The sequence below is a fragment of the Heterodontus francisci genome, chromosome 29 (assembly GCF_036365525.1).
Source record: "Heterodontus francisci isolate sHetFra1 chromosome 29, sHetFra1.hap1, whole genome shotgun sequence".
In the NCBI taxonomy this organism is placed as follows: domain Eukaryota; kingdom Metazoa; phylum Chordata; class Chondrichthyes; order Heterodontiformes; family Heterodontidae; genus Heterodontus; species Heterodontus francisci.
The window spans coordinates 2,996,708-3,016,630 of NC_090399.1; the positions used below are offsets into that span (position 1 = coordinate 2,996,708).

The following is a 19,923-nucleotide window of genomic DNA, read 5'->3' on the forward strand; positions in this document are numbered from 1 at the left end:
CGACATTGCGGGGCTCCCTCCGAGCCGACCCTCCGACAGTGCGGCGCTCCCTCCCAGCCGTCCCTCCGACAGTGCGGCGCTCCCTCCGAGCCGACCCTCGGACAGTGCGGCGCTCCCTCCGACAGTGCGGCGCTCCCTCCGTGCTGCCCCTCCGACAGTATGGCGCTCCCTCCGTGCTGCCCCTCCGACAGTGCGGCGCTCCCTCCGTGCTGCCCCTCCGACAGTGCGGCGCTCCCTCCGTGCTGCCCCTCCGACAGTGCGGCGCTCCCTCCGTGCTGCCCCTCCGACAGTGCGGCGCTCCCTCCGTGCTGCCCCTCCGACAGTGCGGCGCTCCCTCCGTGCTGCCCCTCCGACAGTGCGGCGCTCCCTCCGTGCTGCCCCTCCGACAGTGCGGCGCTCCCTCCGTGCTGCCCCTCCGACAGTGCGGCGCTCCCTCCGTGCTGCCCCTCCGACAGTGCGGCGCTCCCTCCGTGCTGCCCCTCCGACAGTGCGGCGCTCCCTCCGTGCTGCCCCTCCGACAGTGCGGCGCTCCCTCCGTGCTGCCCCTCCGACAGTGCGGCGCTCCCTCCGTGCTGCCCCTCCGACAGTGCGGCGCTCCCTCCGTGCTGCCCCTCCGACAGTGCGGCGCTCCCTCCGTGCTGCCCCTCCGACAGTGCGGCGCTCCCTCCGTGCTGCCCCTCCGACAGTGCGGCGCTCCCTCCGTGCTGCCCCTCCGACAGTGCGGCGCTCCCTCCGTGCTGCCCCTCCGACAGTGCGGCGCTCCCTCCGTGCTGCCCCTCCGACAGTGCGGCGCTCCCTCCGTGCTGCCCCTCCGACAGTGCGGCGCTCCCTCCGTGCTGCCCCTCCGACAGTGCGGCGCTCCCTCCGTGCTGCCCCTCCGACAGTGCGGCGCTCCCTCCGTGCTGCCCCTCCGACAGTGCGGCGCTCCCTCCGACAGTGCGGCGCTCCCTGTGTGCCGCCCCTCCGACAGAGCGGCGCTCCCTCCGTGCCGCCCCTCCGACAGTGCGGCGCTCCCTCCGTGCCGACCCTCCGACAGTGCGGCGCTCCCTCCGTGCCGACCCTCCGACAGTGCGGCGCTCCCTCCGTGCCGACCCTCCGACAGTGCGGCGCTCCCTCCGTGCCGACCCTCCGACAGTGCGGCGCTCCCTCCGTGCCGACCCTCCGACAGTGCGGCGCTCCCTCCGTGCCGACCCTCCGACAGTGCGGCGCTCCCTCCGTGCCGACCCTCCGACAGTGCGGCGCTCCCTCCGTGCCGACCCTCCGACAGTGCGGCGCTCCCTCCGTGCCGCCCCTCCGACAGTGCGGCGCTCCCTCCGTGCCGCCCCTCCGACAGTGCGGCGCTCCCTCCGTGCCGCCCCTCCGACAGTGCGTCGATCCCTCCGTGCCGCCCCTCCGACAGTGCGGCGCTCCCTCCGTGCCGCCCCTCCGACAGTGCGGCGCTCCCTCCGACAATGCGGCACTCCCTCCGACAGTGCGGCGCTCCCTCCGTGCTGCCCCTCCGACAGTGCGGCGCTCCCTCCGTGCTGCCCCTCCGACAGTGCGGCGCTCCCTCCGACAGTGCGGCGCTCCCTCCGTGCCGACCCTCCGACAGTGCGGCGCTCCCTCCGTGCCGACCCTCCGACAGTGCGGCGCTCCCTCCGTGCCGACCCTCCGACAGTGCGGCGCTCCCTCCGTGCCGACCCTCCGACAGTGCGGCGCTCCCTCCGTGCCGACCCTCCGACAGTGCGGCGCTCCCTCCGTGCCGACCCTCCGACAGTGCGGCGCTCCCTCCGTGCCGACCCTCCGACAGTGCGGCGCTCCCTCCGTGCCGACCCTCCGACAGTGCGGCGCTCCCTCCGTGCCGACCCTCCGACAGTGCGGCGCTCCCTCCGTGCCGACCCTCCGACAGTGCGGCGCTCCCTCCGTGCCGACCCTCCGACAGTGCGGCGCTCCCTCCGTGCCGACCCTCCGACAGTGCGGCGCTCCCTCCGTGCCGACCCTCCGACAGTGCGGCGCTCCCTCCGTGCCGACCCTCCGACAGTGCGGCGCTCCCTCCGTGCCGACCCTCCGACAGTGCGGCGCTCCCTCCGTGCCGACCCTCCGACAGTGCGGCGCTCCCTCCGTGCCGACCCTCCGACAGTGCGGCGCTCCCTCCGTGCCGACCCTCCGACAGTGCGGCGCTCCCTCCGTGCCGACCCTCCGACAGTGCGGCGCTCCCTCCGTGCCGACCCTCCGACAGTGCGGCGCTCCCTCCGTGCCGACCCTCCGACAGTGCGGCGCTCCCTCCGTGCCGACCCTCCGACAGTGCGGCGCTCCCTCCGTGCCGACCCTCCGACAGTGCGGCGCTCCCTCCGTGCCGACCCTCCGACAGTGCGGCGCTCCCTCCGTGCCGACCCTCCGACAGTGCGGCGCTCCCTCCGTGCCGACCCTCCGACAGTGCGGCGCTCCCTCCGTGCCGACCCTCCGACAGTGCGGCGCTCCCTCCGTGCCGCCCCTCCGACAGTGCGGCGCTCCCTCCGTGCCGCCCCTCCGACAGTGCGGCGCTCCCTCCGTGCCGCCCCTCCGACAGTGCGGCGCTCCCTCCGTGCCGCCCCTCCGACAGTGCGGCTCTCCCTCCGAGCCGACCCTCCGACAGTGCGGCGCTCCCTCCGAGCCGACCCTCCGACAGTGCGGCGCTCCCTCCGAGCCGACCCTCCGACAGTGCGGCGCTCCCTCCGTGCCGACCCTCCGACAGTGCGGCGCTCCCTCCGACAGTGCGGCGCTCCCTCCGTGCTGCCCCTCCGACAGTGCGGCGCTCCCTCCGTGCTGCCCCTCCGACAGTGCGGCGCTCCCTCCGTGCTGCCCCTCCGACAGTGCGGCGCTCCCTCCGTGCTGCCCCTCCGACCGTGCGGCACTCCCTCCGACAGTGCGGCGCTCCCTCCGACAGTGCGGCGCTCCCTCCGACAGTGCGGCGCTCCCTCCGTGCTGCCCCTCCGACAGTGCGGCGCTCCCTCCGTGCTGCCCCTCCGACAGTGCGGCGCTCCCTCCGTGCTGCCCCTCCGACAGTGCGGCGCTCCCTCCGTGCTGCCCCTCCGACAGTGCGGCACTCCCTCCGACAATGCGGCGCTCCCACCGACAGTGCAGCGCTCCCTCCGTGCCGACCCTCCGACAGTGCGGCGCTCCCTGCGTGCCGACCCTCCGACAGTGCGGCGCTCCCTGCGTGCCGACCCTCCGACAGTGCGGCGCTCCCTCCGTGCCGACCCTCCGACAGTGCGGCGCTCCCTCCGTGCCGACCCTCCGACAGTGCGGCGCTCCCTGCGTGCCGACCCTCCGACAGTGCGGCGCTCCCTGCGTGCCGACCCTCCGACAGTGCGGCGCTCCCTGCGTGCCGACCCTCCGACAGTGCGGCGCTCCCTGCGTGCCGACCCTCCGACAGTGCGGCGCTCCCTGCGTGCCGACCCTCCGACAGTGCGGCGCTCCCTGCGTGCCGACCCTCCGACAGTGCGGCGCTCCCTGCGTGCCGACCCTCCGACAGTGCGGCGCTCCCTGCGTGCCGACCCTCCGACAGTGCGGCGCTCCCTGCGTGCCGACCCTCCGACAGTGCGGCGCTCCCTGCGTGCCGACCCTCCGACAGTGCGGCGCTCCCTGCGTGCCGACCCTCCGACAGTGCGGCGCTCCCTGCGTGCCGACCCTCCGACAGTGCGGCGCTCCCTGCGTGCCGACCCTCCGACAGTGCGGCGCTCCCTCCGTGCCGACCCTCCGACAGTGCGGCGCTCCCTCCGTGCCGACCCTCCGACAGTGCGGCGCTCCCTCCGTGCTGCGCTGGGAGGGACAGCCTGAAAATTTGTTCTCGTGTCCCAGAGTGGGAGTTGAACCCAGAACTTTGTAGTTCTGAGACAAGGCTGATGTTGGTCTATCTTCAGGGTGGAGAGGTCCAACTGCAAATTGATTTGTTTGTTCATTTTGTCCTTGACAATTTCTAGGAAAGTTTATAGTTACCACTCCAAGAGAGCCAATCGTAGCGACGGTTGGCAGCGATGTTGTTCTGGATTGTCAGTTAATACCAGCAGAACCTCCTGAGGCGATGGAAGTGAGATGGTTCCGTTCGGACTGGTCCAGTGCAGTGCATTTATACAGCAAAGGAAAAGATCAGCCCGACAGCCAAATTTCCAATTATTTTGGTCGAACAGAACTGTTTCATGGACTTTTTGCCAATGGAAATGTTTCCCTCCTGTTGAAGAAAGTAACTGTGAAGGATGATGGAATTTACACCTGTTTCGTCGTCTCCAAAGCTCTGGATGCAGAGGGAAAAGTTGAACTGAAAGTTGGAAGTGAGTCAAGTTTCTTTCCAACAATCCGATGCTGAATGTTTCTCGCTCCTGTGTCCTACATTTCTCATCAAAGTTAATGTCCTGAATGTTGCAGTAACTGACTCCACTCCAGGGTTAATCCAGGCCCCATATAACCTGACCTCATTGAGTGAGATTTATTTTTACTGTGAAATATTAAGGACTTTTCCCACCAAGGCTGTGGCGGCTGGGTCAATTGCAATTTTCAAGCCTGAGATTGCTAGTTTTTTTTTCAGGTTTTGGGATATGAGAGGGGTGGGGGGTAGCAGGTAAATAGTGTTGATGTCCGGGTCGACTGTCATCTAATTGAATTTAAGGGCAGGCTCAAGGGAAATAAGATTTTAATTGTTCCCAGAAACCCTTCTAAACAAATGAAATCTGTTTGAAATGATAGAAGTTGGCCTTGAACCTGTGATGAAGATGTCTGGCTACCAAGGCAATGGAATAAAGCTGACATGTGTGTCCGATGACTGGTATCCAGAACCACACATAGAATGGCAGAGTGGAAAGACCGAGATGTTGACGGGAACGCTTGAGAAATCAACTCCGGACTCCAGAGGACTTTTTAAAGCGGAGAGCAGTCTAGATGTGCCAAATGATTCCGTCAACAGATACAGATGTATCATCATTAACACACGGTTAAAAAGACAGCTGGAAACCAATCTACAAATATCAGGTCAGTAAAGTCCATCTATTGGAATGTATAAGCTGCAGAGAAAATTACATCATACACTTTGTGCTTGGTCATCTCTTCACGTATGTACATTAATATCATGTTTGAGTGTCAGTGAAGAAAAGGTTTCCCAAACTCTAGACAATTGGGAAATTAAAAGCAGACCAGGTCCAGCACATTAGACAGTATCAGAGACAGAACGGGGGATCAATCTTTCAGGTGTGAACCTTGCAGACATTTCACTCGGGTGCTGATCCACCAATGAAGCATCTCAAGTATTTCCATGTTTTACCCCTCCCCCACCCCCCAGCATTCATTGTCTTTCTATCTCTCATTTCATCACACACAAAGGTAATTAAACCAGTATCCATCCGAAACTGAAGTGCATGCACCATGCAGCACCTTCAACACTGCAGTCTCATCCTGGAATTCCAACTTTGCCCATAATTTACTCCGAATTGCTTCTGGCCTCTGAGCTGCCGTGTCGAGCTCCTTCCTTGTAACCCATCAGATTATCCCCAGTGATTTTCATAATGTAATTTATGGAGGTTACTCATTCTGTTTGTTCAATACTTTTATATGTAGATATACAATTTATTTTGTGCAATGAAAAGTATTATTCCTGATGTATCACAGACAAGAACTGAATTGGTGCACTTGCAATGATTTAGTGGGGAGGATAAATTCTAAAGTAATATCACTATTTCTCTGGATGTAACAAGCATGTTGGTAGCAATTTGTTTACAGGAAAAGTTGTACTTCATCCGATGCTCTTGTTCCACGTTTACGTTGCAAAACCACTCATGCTAAAGTGATTACACGGCATGTTTCAGTTCTTAGTGCCCTTGGTGTTACAGGAGCTATTGTCGAGGCCTCCTGTACCGATGCTGGTATTTAACATTTCATTCTCTACTCGACTCTACTGAAACCCTGTCATCAGCACTTTACCAGTATGGTTTACCTCTGAAATTTGCCTTGCAGGTGACTTCTTCCCCACTGTCTCAGGCTGGCTTGTGGCTTTCTGGATGATTTTCGTTGTGCTCCTGGGAGGAATTGGTGTTGCTTTATTTTTCTATTGGAAGCAACGTAAACAAGACATGTTAGTAAGAAGTAAGGAACAGTTATTCCTTCATTAGACAAAGCTTGGAATTCAGATGCACAGTGTTTGTGTTTTGTGAACTAGGTGCTATTTAAGTTGCTGGGGAGTGGGGTGGAATGGGTGGAGGAGAAAGGGAACTCTCACTTTGGTCATGCATTCCGACCTTTAAACAGCAAACCCCCATCCTGTTCTCAAACTAAATGCCTGCACGATCCTCGCTTTCCAGCAGGAGTCAATGTCATAGAGACCAGCAACAAGAGCCTTCACCTGTTGGAGCCTCCTTTGCTATCAAAGAGCAACTTATATCACACTGTCTAAGTGGCAGGTAATTCAACACTGAGCTATCAAAGATAATCATATAATAATATTGTGGGTGACATTGGCACTAATTTGACCTTGTGTCTACCATGATTCGTGCCTCAAAGTCAGCCCCAATTAGGAGTAATGTTACTAAAACATACCCAGTAGTAGGTTCATATCCTAACCGGTGTCAATCATGTGTCTGCTGCCCAACTAATTGTGTGTGTCTTATTTTTCAGTGTTGAATATGCGGCCAACAATCGCTGGTAAGTCACAGCTAATATTTAACAATTATTCTATATTTAAAATGATGGAGAGCAGAAGTTTTAACTGCATTTCTCATTCACCATCAATGAATAAATCCAACCTTTTAAAATATCTGCCCTTTTGTCTGTAGTAAAGTTAGCTCTTGATGTTTTATAAAACTTAAACTCCGTTCAAGCTTTCACAGGGATTTGTTGCTGAAATAAATCTTCTCTGTTTCTTTTATTTCAGAGTACGAAGGACTAACTAAAAAGATCAGTAAGTGATTACGAAGCAAAGCAGTCGTCAAAAAGATATCTTCACATTGCATTGCTTTTCCCTCGGGTTGTTAATGCTGCTTTCCATGTAAACATTTAAACATATATGATTCAGATTTGGCCCATTTGTCATAAAACCAATGAAAACAGTATCGATACTAATTACTTTTACTAATTGAAACTTTAACTGTATTTAGAATTTTTTCAGTCCTTATACACCGATTTAAGGGACAATGACTGGGGTTAAGAGCTCACACTAACGCAAAGTAAAACAGAGCACCAGCTGTTATTTGAGTCCCATCGATTACTACTCTGTTTAGTAAAGCATTTTAGTACAAAAATATGTAAGAGCTGAGTTTGATAATGGGTAATATGTCATAGACTTGTTTAAACAAAGGCAAGGATATTCCAAACACATGTGAAATTTGTCCTTATTTCTTCACTAAACCTTGAAGCAATTAATCTGACCTAATGTGAAATACATATTCAGTATAAAATACCACTGATACATGCATTTTTAATTTTAAGCTAAGCACGCAGGTTGTTGTTAGAGTGCGTTACATGAATTCTGATGAAGGCCAGGGATTGAACCTGGGATTTTTCTAACCTGAGTGGTTTAGTGCCACTTCATCCCTAACTCACTGAGTCATCATTTTGGGATAAACCCATTTCCCTACAACACCCCCCTGCCTCTGATTTGTGACTGTAGAATGATTTCTGATGTGGTTTATTGAATGTGTAGAGTTTAACTAGTTGCAGCATCAAGGGGCAGTAACGTAATCACCATTAGTACAAACATATCGCACATGATTAAAAATTACACACTGACTGAGACCCCATGCATTAACCGTGAGATCCTCCATATATACACAAAATCCAGAGCTTCCAACTCTCTTCCCGTTTTCCCCCCCATCCCTCATTCCTTCCTCTTCCGAAGCCTTGGAAGCTCCAGCATTTTGCGGACTTTGGATCTGCAGGCCTGAGAAATGCCACTTGTTAATTGGTTGGTTGTGTCCAATTGGGACCCAGTCCTCTTGCCCTGGGAACTTTTGAAGAGTTTTCCAAAGCTTCTCGATATGGGTTTGCACATGAGTATCAATTGAGGAGCTGGCAGGATCAAAGGAGCTGATTTGTCGGGCACTCCGATAATATATGACATTTCTTGGTAACAATGGAAGTGTTTCAGCATTGACACAGGGTGAGTTCTGAGACTCGAGTTCCAATACATTGTTATTATTAATCTGTTCTTTTACCTGGGAGCACTTGAGTGCAGTATGGGGGGAGCTGTATTCTGTCTTTTATAAAAGCAGAGGCAACATGAGGAACCAGTTTTGTTTTTTACGGAGAGAGTTGTTACGATCTAGAATGAACTGCCTGAAAGGGCAGTGGGAACAGATTCGATAGTTAACAGTCGAAAGGTAATTTAATAAATAGATGAAAGCGGAAAAAATTCTGGGCTATGGGGAAAGAGCAGGGAGTGGGACTAATTGGAAAGCTCAACCAAAGGCCAGCACTGGTTTGATGGCCAGAATGGCCTCTGTGATTTATGATTCAATGATTCTATGCTATTGGATCTGAAAACTTGTTATTAAAATTAGACAATGTCTCCATCTCTCAATGTGACTGTGTAACATGATCAACAAAATGTATTTAAAAAAAAAATCACACCTTTCCAATAACTGCATTTTGTAATGACGATTCATTCCTGAGGCTTTTGACACTAATAACGTTGTTAACATTTGTTTTCTCTTACAGTACAAGAACAAGCAGGGGCAGAAAAAGGTAGGTCATACAGTCAGCTGGTGTTAGCTCATGAATATTAATATCACCTGATTAAAATTCGGTCATGCATTTATGAACATTTAAAGTTATCAATCGAACTGCTTAATCCTCCTCTTCTCCTTCCCTACAGAAAAGAAGAAACTGTTAATTCAGATGGGTAAGATACTGACTGCATCACATACAGAATTGTGCTGTGTCTCTCAGCAATGCAGCTGGAGAGAAATTGAATTTGTGTCACTTTGTGGGGGTACCTTTCATCCCAGCTTGCACAGGATTGGCTGTTTTTACAGCCTGTCCAAATCATTCTCCATTGAGTGGGTATAAAACCGAGCTTTGCACCCAACCTCGGTGAGCAGGTTACTTTGAAATTCACCCCCCATGTGTTTGCATTCTACACTCCTAATGCAGCTCATTTTCTACCTTCCCTACCTCTCCTCCTCCTTCTGTATTGTGCACTCCGACACCACCCCACCCCCCCTCCCCAGCCCTCCCGCCTTCACTCTTCCTTTATCCACTACAAGCACATGGACCTGTCAAAAGCATTTACACGTTAATATCATACAAAACCATTTTTTTTCTTTGTATGCTTGTTCTTTGCGTGAGCATTAGCTAAATCTGCTGGTTCAGTCACTGGTCTTGCCAGTGGTAACCAGGGCAGCAGCAGACACTGTAATACTTATTTAAATGCCCTTGGCTTCGGAGGAGATTCTCACTGGATGTTATCCAGCTCCTGTTGCATGTACACTCAGTGAGGTCAGGATTAACCAGCTTTGATGTGTCACATGGGCACGCACCCTGTTGACACACGTGTGAAGTGTTGGAGACTGGAGGGAAACCCCTCGGGCTGTACGTCATCTGGAGGGGAGGGGAGGGAGGAGGGTCAGTACTGAGTGGAGGCAGAAACTTGGTGATGGGTGGAGAATGTGTCTACACCTGGTTGGGTGAAAGTATCAGATATCTGAAAGGGAGATGTGTGGTGTTCATTTGCGTTTCTTTTCTTTCAGAAAATGAAAAACTAGCTGCTAAATCAGGTAGGACACTTTATAACAAGAATCGGTGTTGTTAGCAAGATTCACCTGGTGTCAGGTGCCAGAAGAGTTCAGTAGTAACGCAATGCTCACCTATTGAGTCAGGAAGTCACGGCCTGAGCCCCTTTCTCCAGAGAAATGACCTTGGCTGGCACTGCCAGCGCAGTGCTGAGGGAGTGCTGCATTGTCAGAGGGGGGTCGTCTTCCGGATGAGATGTTAAACCGAGGGCTCATCTTCCCTCTCGGGTAGAAGATCCCACGGCACTATTGAAGGGAGAGCAGGGGGCCATTCTCCTGCTGTCTGAATGGAACCAGGCAGCCAATTTCAATAATGAAGACCCCTATTTGGGACAATTCCAAGGGCACATTGTGCCTCAGCAGTGCCCACCTCTCCTGGCCTCTCTGATTGAGCCGGCAGTGTTTGTACCTATTAAGGGCAGCGAGCCCGGAGGCAGCCAATAGGAGGTGGTTCCCGGGAATATACCTGTGCCATTCCAGCTCCCGGCAAGTGCGGCCTTGGGACCCTGGTTTGGTCCTGGTGGCAGGGTCCCGAAGCCCATGGTACAATCCTGCCCTTCACTTCACAAACACTTTGCTTGAATGTGTGAGATTGTGAAAGTTGTAAAGAAATGTAAATTCTCTTTCTCATTGAGGAAATATTGTTTCAAATGAATCTTAAAACATGAAATTATATCTCAAACATATTCTCTTTTGCAGAATATGACAAGCTTCTCCATGCTATAGGTAAGACACTCTGTCAGAAACACTTGCATCCTGAGTTCTTTTGTTTCGTAAAGCCCGTTTTAAAATTTTTTTATTTTTGCTTTGTGCAATCTGGTATTTATGTCTCATTTTACGGGGCTGCAGCCAGACCTTCCAATGTTACTTGTAGTTCATTGTCATTTTAAATTTATCAGCAGCCTATTGGAAAATTATTGATTTGTATAAACCTGAAAATGACAAGAGTACATTAATTAATCAGCATTCTTCAGGCTGATTGGTCTGAACCACAGTTACGTATAAAGTTATATTTTGATACATAATAGAACGGTACCTGCTCCCTATGGGACTCTATTTGTTGTTCTATAACTGTACTCAGTAACTGCTGTTCACGCACTAATATATTTCCAAATAAGTTGTGTGATCAAACATCATAAATGCAGGAACACAGAATGGGAAAGTTTGATTTTTCCAGCCCATCTCTCCTGGGCTACAGTTTAGTGAGTGTTGGCAACATTTAGTATCTCAGCCTGTTCTTTAGCTGTCAGCCTGGCCTTCAGAATGTCAGGAGGTTGGTCAATGGTACATAGTGACTGAGTCCAATCCTGCTCTCAGTCAATGTGTACCAACACTGTTAAGAAGGAGCTGCTGATGGATAGTCACCAGGAACAGGGGCTTTGATCTCCTCTCAGTCAGGAACATTGAGCTGAAATGTAACATCTTCCTGACAGATTGTCGTAACCAGCACAGAGCAGAGATTAAAGGTGGTGTCTTTTAATCACCAAGACTCGGCCTGCTGGGTTAAGCTCGCATAAGAGCTTAACCCAGCAGGCTATCAGCGGAAATTCAAAAGTACTCTTAACTTTGCTGGAAAGTGATGTTAAAGTCCAATCATTGAGAGTTTCACTGACCTCCGTACTTTTAAACATCTATTTGAACTTTCTAAAGTGAGGGTCACTGGGTAGGATTCCCATTCACACCACATTCCCAATGTAAAGTGTTTGGATGGCACGCGGTGCTTCATGTTGTCCTTTAACTGAAGGCAAATAGTGTCATAGTGTAAATATCACTGGACTAGTAATCCAGAGGCTCGGACTAATGCTTTGGGGACATGGGTTCAAATCCCAGCACGGCAGCTGGTGGAATTTAAATTCAATTAATTAATTAAATAAAATCTGGAATTGAAAGCTAGTCTCAGCAATGGTGCCATGAAACCATCATCGATGGGCGGCGCAGTGGTTAGCACCGCAGCATCACAGCTCCAGCGACCCTGGTTCAGTTCTGGGTACTGCCTGTGCGGAGTTTGCAAGTTCTCCCTGTGACCGCGTGGGTTTCCGCCGGGTGCTCCGGTTTCCTCCCACAGCCAAAGACTTGCAGGTTGATAGGTAAATTGGCCATTGTAAATTGCCCCTAGTGTAGGTAGGTGGTAGGAGAATGGTGGGGATATGGTAGAGAATATGGGGTTAATGTAGAATTAGTATAAATGGGTGGTTGTTGGTCGGCATGGACTCGGTGGGCCGAAGGGCCTGTTTCAATGCTGTATCTCTAAATAAATAAGTAAATAAATAAAACATCCTTTAAGGAAGGAAATCTGCCGTCCTTACCTGGTCTGGCCTATGTGTGAGTCCAGACCCATGGCAATGTGGTTGACTCTTCAATGCCCTCTGAAATGGTCTAGCAAGCCACTCAGTTCAAGGGCAATTAGGGCTGGGTAATAAATGTTGGCCTTGTTAGCGACGCCCACATCCCGTTAAAGAATTTTTTAAAAATTAGTTCAGCTTTGTTTACTGAGTTGTTTTTATGAAATGCAGTGGTCAGTATTAATGACATGTATCTTTCTTTCAGAATGGGACAAGATGCTTCGATGTGCAGGTAAGAGAAATGATCACCAAATTGTCCATTTAATGTAGGCAGCAGACTGTTGGTATACAACTCCTCCTGTATCACTATCGTGAGTCTGCTTCACCTTTTAGATGTACATTAAGATACTCGGAAGGTGTAATGTGACACGTGATCCTTGACAAATGGACTGGGAACACTTGGTGAAATTTTGAAGTTTAAAAGCAGAGGTCTAAAAATAAACCTTATGCCCACTTGCACTTCATATCCTATTTAATTGCAGTTTCTTTCAGATGGTTACTACTTCAGTGGCCAAGATGTGGAGGGAACTGAAAAAAGTGCCCAGGATTTTGAGGTGTTTTTCCAGGGCACTGGGAATTGTGTTTTATTAACTCTGAAAGCTGTCCTTGCTTGTGGCCATTTATGAGCCAGTCATTGTCTTCATTTTAAAGATGCCACAAAACCCAATGCCGTTGTGCTGGGTCAGAAACCCTCGGCTTAATGAACGCTTTAGTTCCATTAATTTCCTTGTTACTGATGTTTTACTTACGTTAATTGAATTAAGTCCCTGACCCCGATCGGCTATTAATTTTTTTGGCACTTCAGGCAAGATAAAGGCCCAGCCTCCACAAGAAGCCAAGTTTGCAGTCCAATAATGTTTTAGAAATAGTTTGTGTGTCACTTCAAAATAGTCTGGAGAAAATGTCATTAAATGGAGAGTTTTAAGCACGCTCCCCTTTTCAACTGTAAATACTGAGGCAAAGTAATTGTTCAACATGTCTGCCATTCCCCCATTATCAATGACAATATCTCCAGTTTCAGCTTTTAATGGTCCTACATTGCTCTTGACCTCCCGTTTTCCCTTTATGTAACTATAAAATTTCTTCTTATTGATTTTGATGTCCCTTGCAAGTTTCCTTTCATAATCTCTTTTAGTAGCTCTTATAAGAAGGTAAGAGTCCATGGGATCCAGGGCAATTTGGAAAGATGGGCAGAGCGGTGGCAAATGGAATTTATTTTTATTTATTTTTATTTTTAGATACAGCACTGAAACAGGCCCTTCGGCCCATCAAGTCTGTGCCGACCAACAACCACCCATTCATACTAATCCTACACTAACCCCATATTCCCTACCACATCCACACCATCCTCCTACCACCTACCAACACTAGGGGCAATTTACAATGGCCAATTTACCTATCAACCTGCAAATCTTTGGCTGTGGGAGGAAACCGGAGCACCCGGCGGAAACCCACGCGGTCACAGGGAGAACTTGCAAACTCCACACAGGCAGTACCCAGAATCGAACCTGGGTCGCTGGAGCTGTGAGGCTGCGGTGCTAACCACTGCGCCGCCCTGAGAATTCTGAGAAGTGTGAAGTGATGCATTTTGGGAGGACTAACAAGGCAAGGGAATATACAATGGATGGCAGGACCCTAGGAAGTACAAAGTGTCAGAGGTACCTTGGTGTACTTGTCCATAGATCACTGAAGGCAGCAGCACAGGTAGATAAGGTGGTTTGGAAGGCATGTGGGATACTTGCCTTTATTAGCCAAGGCATAGAATATAAGAGCAGGGAGGTTATGATGGAGCTGTATAAAACACTAGTTGGGCCACAGCTGGAGTACTGTGTACAGTTCTGATCACCACACTATAGGAAGGATGTTATTGCACTGGAGAGGGTGCAGAGGAGATACACCAGGATGTTGCCTGGGCTGGAACATTTCAGTTATGAGGAGAGACTAGATAGGCTAAGGTTGTTTTCCTTAGAGCAGAGAAGGTGTAGATAGGAAGAAGCATTTTCCCTTAGCGGAGGGGTCAATAACCAGGGGGCACAGATTTAAGGTAAGGGGCAGGAGGTTTAGAGAGGATTTGAGGAAAAAGATTTACACCCAGAGGGTGGTTGGAATCTGGAACACACTGCCTGAAGGCGTGGTAGAGGCAGGAACCCTCAGAACAGTTAAGAAGTATTTAGATGAGCACTTGAAATGCCATAGCATACAAGGCTACAGGCCAAGTGCTAGAAAATGGGATTCGAATGGATTGGTACTTGATGGCCGGCACGGACACGATGGGCCGAAGGGCCTGTTTCTGTGCTGTATAACTCTCTGATTAAAAGAGAAGGAAAGAAAACAATTCAGCTACTGAGTGGCAACAAATAGTAACTTAGGAAATTAATCTTTCGGAACAGGAATTGGGTGTTACTACACGGACTCTCTCCTATCCTCCCCTCACACCCTCTCCTAGTTCATCTTGTCCATTAGACCCACCTCCCGCTCCCTCGACCCTATTCCCACTAAACTGCTGACCAACCAACCTCCCCTCCTGCTCTCCGTGTTAGCCAGTATTGTTAACAGTTCTCTCTTCAGATGTTGTTCTTCTGTCCTTTTAAATCTGCTGTCAACACCCCTCTCCTCAAAATAAAACAAACGTTCACCCCACCATCTTTGCAAATTACCATCCCATCTGCAATCTCCCTCTCCTCAACAATGTCCTTGAATGTGGTGTTACTTTCCAAATCCATGCCCCTCTTTTCCAGAACTCCATGTTTGAATCCCTCTAGTCAGATTCCCATCTCTGCCACAGTAACGAAATATCTCTTATTAAAATCGCAAATGACATCCTATGTGACTGTGACAAGGGTAAACTTCCCCTCCTCATCCTTCTCCACCTGTCTGCAGCTTCTGACACGATTGCCCACATCATCCTCCTCCATCACCCCTCCACTATCGTCCAGCTGGGTAGGACTGGGCGGCACAGTGGCGCAGTGGTTAGCACCGCAGCCTCACAGCTCTAGCGACCCGGGTTCAATTCTGGGTACTGCCTGTGTGGAGTTTGCAAGTTCTCCCTGTGTCTGCGTGGGGCTCCTCCGGGTGCTCCGGTTTCCTCCCACATGCCAAAGACTTGCACGTTGATAGGTAGATTGGCCTTTATAAATTGCCCCTAGTATAGGTTGGTGATAGGGAAATATAGGGACAGGTGTGGATGTGGTAGGAATATGGGATTAGTGTAGGATTAGTATAATATGGGTGGTTGATGGTCGGCACAGACTCGGTGGGCTGAAGGGCCTGTTTCAGTGCTGTATCTCTAAACTAAACTAAAGGCTACTCTCAGCTGGTTCCATTCTTAACTATCTGGTCATAACCAGAGAATCACTTGCAGTGGCTTCTCTTCCTGTTCCCCGCACTGTTACCTCTGCTGCCTCTCGAGTCTATCCTTACCCACCCAACCCCCCCCCCCCCACCTCCACTCCCTCCTATTTCTCATCTGCTTGCTACCCCTTGGTGACATCATCCAAAAACACAGCATTAGTTTTAATAAACATGCTGGTGACACACAGCTCCACCTCACCGCCAACCCCTCTGCACTGCCTCGAAATGCTCAGACTGCAGACTCCAACATCCAGTAATTTCCTCCAATTTAATATTGGAAAGACTGAAGCCAATGTCTTTGGTGGGCCACTTCAAACTCTCTTCCCTGGCTACCAACTCCATCCCTCTCCCTGGCAGCAGTCTGAGGCTCAGCCAGACTGTTCACAACCTTGGTGTCATATTTGGCTTCCAACCACATATTCGTGCCGTCACTTAGACTGCTTATTTCCCCCCTCTGTCACATTGCCCGTCTCTGCTGCTGCTGAAATCTTCATCTATGCTTTTATTCCCTTTAGACTTGACTATTGTAATACATTCTTGGCTGACCGCTTACATCTTACCCCTCCATAAACTCAAGGTCATTCAAAACTCTGCTGACCACGTCCTTACTCATGCCAAGTCATGTTCAGTGTGCTCGCTGACCCACACGGGCTCCTGGTCGGGCAGTGCCTCCATTTGAAAATGCTCATTCCTGTTTTCAAATCCCTCCATGGCCTCGCCCCTTCCTCTCTCTGTAATCTCCTCCAGACCTACAACCCCCCGAGATACCTGCGCTCCTCCAATTCTGGCCCCTTGTGCATCCCCGATTTTAATCACTTCACCATTGGTGGCTGCCTGTTCTCCAAGCTCTAGAATTCCCTCCCTACACCTCTCTGCCTCTCTACCTCACTTTCCTCCTTTAAGACACAAACTTTATCTCTTTGACCAAGCTTTTGGCCATGTGCCCTAATATCTCCTTTTGTGTCTCAGTGTCTAACTTTGCATTCTAATGCTTCTGTGAAGCACATTATTACTATAAAGTTTTTTTTAAAAACCTTGAATTTATATAGTACTCTTCACAACCGCTCGACCTCTCAAAGTACTTTACGGTCAATGAAGTACTTTTAAAGTGTTGCATTGTAGGGAACACGACAGCCTATTTGTGCACAGCAAGCTCCCACAAACAGCAATGTGATAGTGACCAGATCATCTGTTTTTGTGATATTGATTGAGGGTAAATATTGGCCCAGACACCGGGGAGAACTCCCCTGCTCTTCTTTGAAATAGTGCCCTGGGATATTTTACATCCACCTGAGCAAGCAGATGGGGCCTTGGTTTAACATCTCAGCTGAAAGACGGCACCTCTGACAGTGCAGCACTCCCTCAGTACTGCACTGGAATGTCAGCCTGGATTTTTGTGCTGAAGTGCAAGTTGGTGAAATCAAATCTGTAAATGAGACACGGTGTCTGGTGTCTCTTCATTTTACCCAAGGATATTGGCTGGTGTTAAAATGCATTCTCTCTGACCTGGTCATCTTTCCAGAGTGCTGCTATTTGCTATAAATTGTGGGGATGTGTTCGTGGGCTGTGGTGCAGTGAAGTGTCTTTTGTACACTTTCATTTGTTTAATTGTAAAGTTCCTGTGCTCATACACAGATCCTGGAGAGCGGGGGCGACAGTATGACTACTGATGCGTTACTCAACTAGAGAATGTGTCACAGCCGAGCTCACTGTCCTCGCCCACAGTGTTCTGATGGAGCTGACCTGTCAATGGCGATTGATGTGCATTCCCTTGCCAAGGGGTTTTACAGACGCCATTTCTGTTGCTTGGGCTGCTGATGTGGACATGGTTTATAATGTTGCTTTGTGATGGAATGACACTCAATTGATAAAAGATCCAAATAATGCCCTTGCTGTAGTTTCAGTTCAGCTGGATCCCGACACAGCAAATGGAAACCTCGATGTATCTGTGGATCAGACAACTGTGAAAGATGGTGGAGGCTGGAGGAACGTCACTGAAAACCCCAAGAGGTTTGAACGTTTTCCGTTTGTCACTGCTACAGAGGGCTTTCACGCAGGGAAACATTATTGGGAGGTGGATGTGGGGACCAGCTGTAACTGGGACCTGGGTGTGGCCAAAGAGTCAGTGCAACGGAAGGGAAGGATCACTCTTACTGACGAGAACGGATACTGGGTCATTGGGCGTTACTGGGAAAAGTATGAGGTGAAAAACTCGGCAAAGACAGAGATACAGCTCAGTGAGGAACCCACAAAGATCGGAATTTTTCTCAACTATGACGAAGGGATTGTTTCATTTCACAATGCAAATACAAAAGACCTGCTGTATAAGTTTCAAACAAAATTCACAGAGGACATTTTTCCTTTTTTCTGCCCCTGGCGCTCTCAAGAGCCATTGAAAATTACCCCCGTTACATTAGAGGAGTGACTGCCTTTATTTTTTTCATCTGTTTGTACCAGAGACAAAGTGAACAATTTAGGAACATGTGTGATGTACAGTAAATCAATCAGCCGTCTATGTATGCACAATTCCATTATTTCAGCTGGTCATTCACAGTAACGGGGATGTGAGGTTGGGCCACCTTTCTCCCCATTTCTCCGATGTCCAGGTGTAACTGCCACTGCTCATTGGAACATCTGGTTGTAATGCTTTTTCAATATGTCAGCATATGAAGTTTCCATAAAGACTTTGGCTAATAACTTTTGGGAATAGGCTTAACCCAAGAAAACTCCTCTGCTTTCCTGACTCCTTCATTTCTGCCCAAGGCAGGGTGTGGAGGTTCAGTTTCTTTGTATAGCATTGTTTAAAGTGTGAATAATTGTACAGAAAAACAGCTAATGTGATGTCCATTCTCCACCATCATGTCTCCATTGCAGACATGCGTAGGTGTTAGGGTAGCGATTTGCCAAATGGTGATTGCCGGCCAGAAATTCTGAAGTTTGTTGTTCCTCGGTTTTACGTCGGACGGTCAAATGGCCTGTTAACAAATCCATGTTTCTTTCCTCTGTCAAACCCAGAATCACACTGTCAAATCAGGAAACCTCAGTTTTAATCAGCAAAATTATAGTTGAATAAACCAATAGGTACATTTTTTTAAAAATTCATTCATGGGATGTGGGCGTCGCTGGCCAGGCCAGCATTTATTGCCCATCCCTAATTGCCCTTGAGAAGGTGGTGGTGAGCTGCCTTCTTGAACCGCTGCAGTCCATGTGGGGTAGGTACACCCACAGTGCTGTTAGGAAGGGAGTTCCAGGATTTTGACCCAGCGATAGTGAAGGAACGGTGATGTAGTTCCAAGTCAGGATGGTGTGTGACTTGGACAGGAACTTACATCGCTTGCTTTTGTTCTTCTCGAGCGGTAGAGGTTGTTGGTTTGGTAGGTGCTATTGAAACAGATACTTAGAAGTGATTTTACAAAGAATGATGTCTAAAGAAGTGGTTGTGTATCAGCAGGTGGGTGCTTAACTCTTCCAGCCCCCTTTCCCCCCCCAAGCATGGAGTTCCATCCCACTGTCTGTCCCTGGCTCAGATGACTGATATTGTGCCAATGCTGCCTGGTGACCTGGAGTGGTGAGATGCCCCTTGTGCTAAATGGAAAGGGACTGTGAGGGCCCAGTCAGGACTGTAGTATGTGATGTTGATGCTCTGGATTTTATCAGGTCAAACTTTCATTTTGAAACTCATTTTCCTTTCATTTTATTGGGGAGTATCCTGAAAACCAAATGCCTTTTATGCTCCGTCTATGCTTTCATTGAACTATTGTTGTTTTCCAATTAATAAAAGTGCTTCTCATTTCATCCGCACTTACTGTGATCTGTTCATTTAAAAATGCACTTATAATTGTAATATTTTTAAAGATTGTTTCCTTCGCCGTTTTCCTGTGATGTTTGAGCTGATTCACCAGACACTGTGTTTGCTACCAGACCTGGTCCATTACCTATAGTGAATCAGTTCAAACTCACTCAAGAACTATCCTTGAAAAAGCAAAATGTTTTTCGTAAACAGATCAAAACCTTCTTATGATATGAACATAAGGAAACACTGCTAATTTCCTACTGATAATTCCTGCATGTTGTATTTATCTTGTATGAAGCACTTCTTGTTTTTTAAGATATGGAAATGACCAAGGGTTTTGCTTCTCCATGATTGTGAAAATTTATTGAAGATTGAAATTGGAACATTAAAGAGATGTAAACACAAAATTAGAACAATGACCAACTGCATTCTCACTTACAGCAATAATAATTCTGAGACTGCCAGTTTAGCAGTGACCTTTTTTAAGCATTTGACAATAAGTCACTCTTACTGAGTGTGATACGTGGCGTGTCATTGAGGGTGTCTGGTTCCATTTTAAATTTGAAGATTGACTCCCCGCACCCAGAATTGTGTGATATGTCTGGAACAAATTCCCGATCGACAGATATTTTCTCATCAGGAAGCGGGTGAAGGCGGGAAGCTTTTGCTAGGAACTCGCAACAGCAGACGGACAGACAGAAACTGCTGC

At 49.6% G+C, this 19,923-nt stretch overlaps 1 protein-coding gene across 2 annotated transcripts in view; it reads left to right on the forward strand.

Annotated features, from left to right (window-relative positions):
• The window catches only part of LOC137346063 (butyrophilin subfamily 1 member A1-like), a 45,348-nt gene extending 26,126 nt beyond the window's left edge, over window positions 1–19,222 (forward strand). For both annotated transcript variants that reach the window (XM_068009344.1, XM_068009346.1), the window contains exons 3-13: window positions 3,942–4,289; window positions 4,702–4,983; window positions 5,962–6,090; window positions 6,619–6,645; window positions 6,875–6,901; window positions 8,656–8,682; window positions 8,813–8,839; window positions 9,687–9,713; window positions 10,428–10,454; window positions 12,276–12,302; window positions 17,320–19,222. In XM_068009344.1, the coding sequence (XP_067865445.1) occupies window positions 3,942–4,289; window positions 4,702–4,983; window positions 5,962–6,090; window positions 6,619–6,645; window positions 6,875–6,901; window positions 8,656–8,682; window positions 8,813–8,839; window positions 9,687–9,713; window positions 10,428–10,454; window positions 12,276–12,302; window positions 17,320–17,846 (1,475 nt within the window). In that variant the 3' untranslated portion in view covers window positions 17,847–19,222. The remainder of the gene's footprint in view (window positions 1–3,941; window positions 4,290–4,701; window positions 4,984–5,961; window positions 6,091–6,618; window positions 6,646–6,874; window positions 6,902–8,655; window positions 8,683–8,812; window positions 8,840–9,686; window positions 9,714–10,427; window positions 10,455–12,275; window positions 12,303–17,319) is intronic.
• The last annotated feature ends 701 nt before the right edge of the window (window positions 19,223–19,923 follow it).